The sequence below is a fragment of the Schistocerca nitens genome, chromosome 1 (genome assembly GCF_023898315.1).
Source record: "Schistocerca nitens isolate TAMUIC-IGC-003100 chromosome 1, iqSchNite1.1, whole genome shotgun sequence".
NCBI lineage: Eukaryota > Metazoa > Arthropoda > Insecta > Orthoptera > Acrididae > Schistocerca > Schistocerca nitens.
Window position 1 is genome coordinate 395,193,514 of NC_064614.1, and position 6,000 is coordinate 395,199,513.

The following is a 6,000-nucleotide window of genomic DNA, read 5'->3' on the forward strand; positions in this document are numbered from 1 at the left end:
GATCAAGACGCATCCAACACATGGCTAAGAAAAGGCAATATATACAGTGAGACGGAAGGATTCATGATCGCAATACAGGATCAAACAATAAACACCAGATATTACAGCAAGCATATTATTAAAGATCCCAATACCACAACAGATAAATGCAGACTTTGCAAACAACAAATAGAAACAGTAGATCACATCACAAGCGGATGTACAATACTAGCAAATACAGAATACCCCAGAAGACATGACAATGTAGCAAAAATAATACATCAACAGCTTGCCTTACAACATAAACTTATAAAACAACATGTTCCCACGTACAAGTATGCACCACAAAATGTACTGGAGAATGAAGAATACAAATTATACTGGAACAGAACCATTATAACAGATAAAACAACACCACATAACAAACCTGACATCATACTCACCAATAAAAAGAAGAAATTAACACAACTAATCGAAATATCCATACCCAATACAACAAATATACAAAGAAAACAGGAGAAAAAATTGAAAAATACATCCAACTGGCTGAGGAAGTCAAGGACATGTGGCATCAGGATAAAGTTGACATTATACCAATTATACTATCAACTACAGGAGTCATACCACACAATATTCACCAGTACATCAATGCAATACAGCTACATCCAAACTTATATATACAACTACAGAAATCCGTAATTATTGATACATGTTCAATTACCCGAAAGTTCCTAAATGCAATATAACATATATCATACAGTTAAAAGGAAGTCACGCTTGATCAAGGTCCGCGTCACTTTCCATTTTTGATCAGACATAACGTCTGAGAAAAGAAAGAAATAATAATAATGTTTATTTGTCCATGTTAACTTTAGTCTTGGACATCGTCATTTTTTGTACAATTTCATCAATATCATGTCATTCCAAGAATGGATATATACATCAAGTAGCACATTGTATATCATTCCATGCAATAATGTTATAAGCACATAGCACATGATATATCACTCCATACATCTAATGATTATATACATCAATTAGCCAATTATAACAATACCACCACTAATATACTGCAGTATGTAAAAGAATAAACTAACAGTACTGCAGCTCAGAATTCTTTTAATGAGTATAAACATCTTTCTATTAACAAATTTTTCAACTTGCCCATGAAAAGATTGCCTTGGAGTTGCTTTATATTTTTTGGCAACTTATTGTAGAATTGTCTCCCAGTTACATATGGACTGTGGTCTGTAGCTTTCTTGTTAGTCCGTATCCTATCATAGTCACTTTTGGCTCGAGTATTGTAATTATGGGTGTCACTGTTAGTTTTATGTCAATAATACTTAATACGAGGGTTGTTTTTTAAGTAAGGGCCGTTCGCGCGTATAGTCCCGTAGTTCGCGCGGACGCCGCAACAAGCCACCACGTCACTTGACGGCATCCTTCCCGTTCACACTGATGCAAGTTGCAGCTCTGTAGCTGACGTGAACGCATCGCTGCGCTACTTTATAATGTTTACGATTATGGAATCGCCCGCCGCGTGTGAGATACGGTCAGTGATATGTTTTTTGACCGCGAGAAGCCTATCAGCTGCAGAAATTCATCGTCAGTTAACAGAAGTTTATGGCTTGAATGCAATGAGTGAAGGTAAAGTGCGTCAATGGGTTAGAGAGTTTAAAAATGGCCGTCAAAACGTCCATGACGAAGAACGCTCAGGCCGGCCCTCTGTGATCACTGATGATTTGGTGGCTGCAGTCGAAACAAAGATTCGTGAGGACAGAAGATTCACAATTTCCACTCTTCCTTTGGAATTTCCACAAGTTTCAAGATCGGTTTTGTACAAAATTGTGTCTGAAAACCTAAACTTTAAGAAACTGTGTTCTCGGTGGGTACCCAGACTCCTCACAGAGGACCACAAAGGGAAGAGATTTGCCACTTCATTGGACTTTTTGATTCGTTACGAGGAAGAAGGAGATGATATGTTGAGGCAAATTGTCACTGGAGATGAAACATGGGTATCCCATATCACTCCCGAAAGCAAGTGACAATCGATGGAATGGCGACACACAACCTCACTCGTCAAGGTCAAAGCCAAACAGACGCTGTCAAAGCACAAGATTATGGCAACTGTGTTCTGGGACCGGCGCGGTGTTTTGCTAGTGGACTTTATGCCACGAGGAACGACAATAAACTCAGATGCCTACTGTACAACTCTAAAGAAGCTCCGCAGAGTGATTCAGAACAAAAGGCGCGGCATGCTGACAAAAGGAGTTTTGCTCCTGCACGATAACGCTAGGCCTCACACCTCTCAAAAGACTCTGGATTTGATTGATTCTTTTGGCTGGGAAGTTTTGGACCATGCACCATACAGCCCCGACCTTGCTCCTAGCAATTTTCACCTTTTCCGGCACCTGAAACACCATCTTGGTGGGCAGCGCTTCAATGACGACGATGAAGTGAAAGCGGCCGTGAACTCTTGGCTGTCGGAGCAGGCGGCCGAATTCTTTGAAGAGGGAATTAAAAACTTAGTTGTACGGTATGACAAGTGCTTAAATAAACAAGGCAACTATGTAGAAAAATAGGTAAACGTGTGTAGAATCAGAAAATAAAAGTTTTTTTACAAAAGTATTTGTATCTTTTTTTAAAAATAAAAACGGCCCTTACTTAAAAAAACAACCCTCATGTTATTGTTGATGGTGGTAAACAGTAGTGCCAAATATATGTTAGCAGATGCAACATTTCGTTTTGGTTCTGACACTCTCACTGTCTCTCCCCTTTTTTCAGTTGGAGCTGAAACGGAGATGGTAATTTCTCCTATAAGTCAGTCAACTGTACGTGGTGAACCAAACATCCTGAGGTATTTGTGCAGAGTGGGACCAGTAGAATACAATTACGAACAGAGTGAGAATCTTTTTGACCAAACAAAGATTGATGAAATACTGGACTCATGTTACCACATAGCTCGTTGTAGAACAAAGAAAGAGAAACTCCAAGGAATATTTACAATCACCTCTGAGCTAGGAAAGTCTGATTATCTTCTTGGAAAAACAAGCCCTTCAGTGGCGGACATTGCCTTCTGGTCAGTGCTGAAGCAGGTTGACCAAGCCACCCGCAAAGATCTTGCAAGTAATGTTGTTACATGGTTTCAACGCTGTAGTGAAATATTTTCAGCAGGTAAGTGTAGTTTACAACAATTGTTAGGGCCGACAACTCAATATATTACATACACTGAATATGAAACAGTGCTTCAAGATTAGTTGACACCTAGCATGAAAAATCTCTTTGCTATCAGTACTATCATTTTATCATCTAAAAGACTAATATGAATCAGAGGATGAAATATACATTTTTGTGTGTCATTAGTATGTTTTATCAAATTGGTGAAAGCTGAAGTTGGGGAAGGGTAGAACAGTCATCTAGCATCGCTAAAATAATTGCTATACGTTCAAGCTACAAAGTGCCTCCATAGAAGATTAAAAATAAAGAAATACAATCAAAGTTCCATCCATTTTTATTTTTGCCATTATTCTTGAAAACTTGAGGAAAGGTGATGTACAAGCAGCTTCTTAACCATCTCATAACAAATGATATGCTGTCCAAATCATAATTTGGGTTTCTAAAAAGTTGTGATATTGAGAAGGATATTTATACATATGACAACAACATCTCTTAATTCATTAGACACTAATTTAAAGTCTAACTGTATATTCTGTGATCTCTGATTTTCGTTCTCTCAATGGCATTTAACTGTGTAAATAACAATATCCTTTTAAGTAAATTAGAATATTATTGTACAACACAAAATGCTGCAAAATGATTCACGTTTTGTTTCACCGACAGGAAATACAGGGTGTCAATATGAATGAGTCCTGTATTAAGCTATCAGTCGTGAACCCACAGGGAAGTAATCACATGTGATATTGCAGTGTTCTGTCTTGGGGCCTTTACTACTTATTATGTATATCAATGACCTTCCATCAGTAACATTAGCAGATACCATGTTTATTCTATTTGCAGATAATATAAACGTTGTATTGAAAAGGAAATCAAGTATAGTTCCAGGAAGAGTGGTTACTGAAATTTTGATGAACATTAATAAATTTTTCCCAGCCATTTCTTTGTCTCTAAACTCCACAAAGATACACCATATGTAGTTCAGAACATGTAAGAGATTTCCTCCCATTATATAACAAGCAGATAGAAGGGGTTAATGTGTATTACAACTTGATATAAATTATATTTGGAGGAGCATCTCTATTTGAAATGCAGATGTTGTCAGATATGGATGACATATAAAAAAGCTAGCATGTCAATGGAGATAAGTCTGGCTTTGAAAATAAGTTAGCTTGTATTTGTAAGTATGTCCGCTGTCACATTAGTAACCAAGTTGTTTTGTATGTTATTGTGATAACAGTATAAGTACTAATTAAAAATTTAGACATATCATAAATTAAGTTAATCAGTTGCCTTCCTTTAGGGTCCAGTGAATTAATTGTTCATTTGCTTCTTTTGCAGGTCAGTAGATGCTACAAGAATCTGTTTTCCAGAAGACATCATAGAAATCATGCAGCTCTTTGTCCAGTTGTCAAGTGAATCATCTGAAGATGTCTCAAATGGACTGTTAAAATAAAGAAATGAGTTTTGAATTTTACATAATCCTATTTATTGCTTTTGCCTAATTTTTATTGTAATTATGTGATGCTAAATTTCATCCGTATTCGACGAAGTTACTACCCTGAGTGACAGATATAGTTTGAAATTACTTGAAACTATGCCACAAGAAGTAAGTGGTTTAAAAAATAAACAGTGTAACACACTGCAGGACAGAAGCAGTCTTAATATTAACCTATAAAACATTAGTGACTGGACAGTGTATATAATGGTAGAAAGATGACAGTAACTATTTGTTCATGTCTGGTAAATGGGCATGTACCTCCTGCCAGCGTGTTGTAGATTTTATATGCAATAGAGATTTATGTGCAGCTTAATGAAGCCACAAGACATATCACTCGTACTGTTAGATCTAGTCCCATTCAGTGGTTACCTGTCCTAGGTAATACTGCTTGCTAGATCAGAGGAGGAAAACAGCTAAGATAAACTTTCTCAAAAAGACCACTTTTCATAAGATCTTTCCCTAAGTCCACCAAAAACTCATCTGAAATCTTGGTTTGATTCAGAAAGTATCAGTTCTTTGACGTGAACTCCAATTGGCAACAATGCTGGAACATGGTCCACCCAACAATGCCCCTTGGTTTCGGTATCCAACAGAGAAGGTTGAGAAATTCCAAATACCACACAAAACCTGGTTGGATCGGATCTGCATTAGGATAGGCCAAGGGAGTTGTGGTCACACCTTGAAGTGGAGTTTCCATTTATATGCTGACGGTGACCTCAGAATGAAGGAGCAAATAATAGGAAACAATGTTAAGGAGTGTTCATTTTGAGTGTTTGAAGGGAATCTGAGGACTCTACACCAAGTGATTCCTAGTGCTCTGGAGTAGTTGTCAGATTTAAATATTCCCATTTGATTGTAGGTGCTTTTTGTGAATTCGTAAAACCATATACATACATCACCATTATATCTGGTTAGCAGATTTGTGGACCTTTACTCTTGAAATTGATTGATGAACTAATCCTTCAGTTGGTCAGTGTTTGTGCTACAAACAGGTTACCATCACTGGTTAATATTTTTATTCAATTATTTTGAGTAAACGTTCTGGTTGACCTGTGTATTTGTTTCTTTAACCGCCAAGTGGTAGGATGGTGTGTGGCTAGGATGACGTGTAGCCATCCTTACAACTTCCTGCAAAACATGAAATAAAATGAGTAGCTTCGTGCCTATAGGTACACGGCTCAAATCGTGATAACAATATATAGTTATTTCAAATTCAATATCTATTTATTCAAAATTATGACCATTAACAAGAAGCTACGTCTGAAGAAGCACTGAGTGTGCAGAAGACAATGTCTATATTTGCCAGCGTGTCAAACAAAAAAAAATGTGCTAAGTCGCTATCAACA

The 6,000-nt window shown here is 37.2% G+C and overlaps 1 protein-coding gene across 3 annotated transcripts in view; it reads left to right on the forward strand.

Moving 5' to 3' along the window:
• Window positions 1-4,635, forward strand: part of LOC126249447 (probable aminoacyl tRNA synthase complex-interacting multifunctional protein 2) — a 36,613-nt gene extending 31,978 nt beyond the window's left edge. For all 3 annotated transcript variants that reach the window (XM_049951117.1, XM_049951104.1, XM_049951111.1), the window contains exons 4-5: window positions 2,764-3,153; window positions 4,495-4,635. In XM_049951117.1, coding sequence (XP_049807074.1) covers window positions 2,764-3,153; window positions 4,495-4,502 — 398 coding nt within the window. In that variant the 3' untranslated portion in view covers window positions 4,503-4,635. The remainder of the gene's footprint in view (window positions 1-2,763; window positions 3,154-4,494) is intronic.
• The last annotated feature ends 1,365 nt before the right edge of the window (window positions 4,636-6,000 follow it).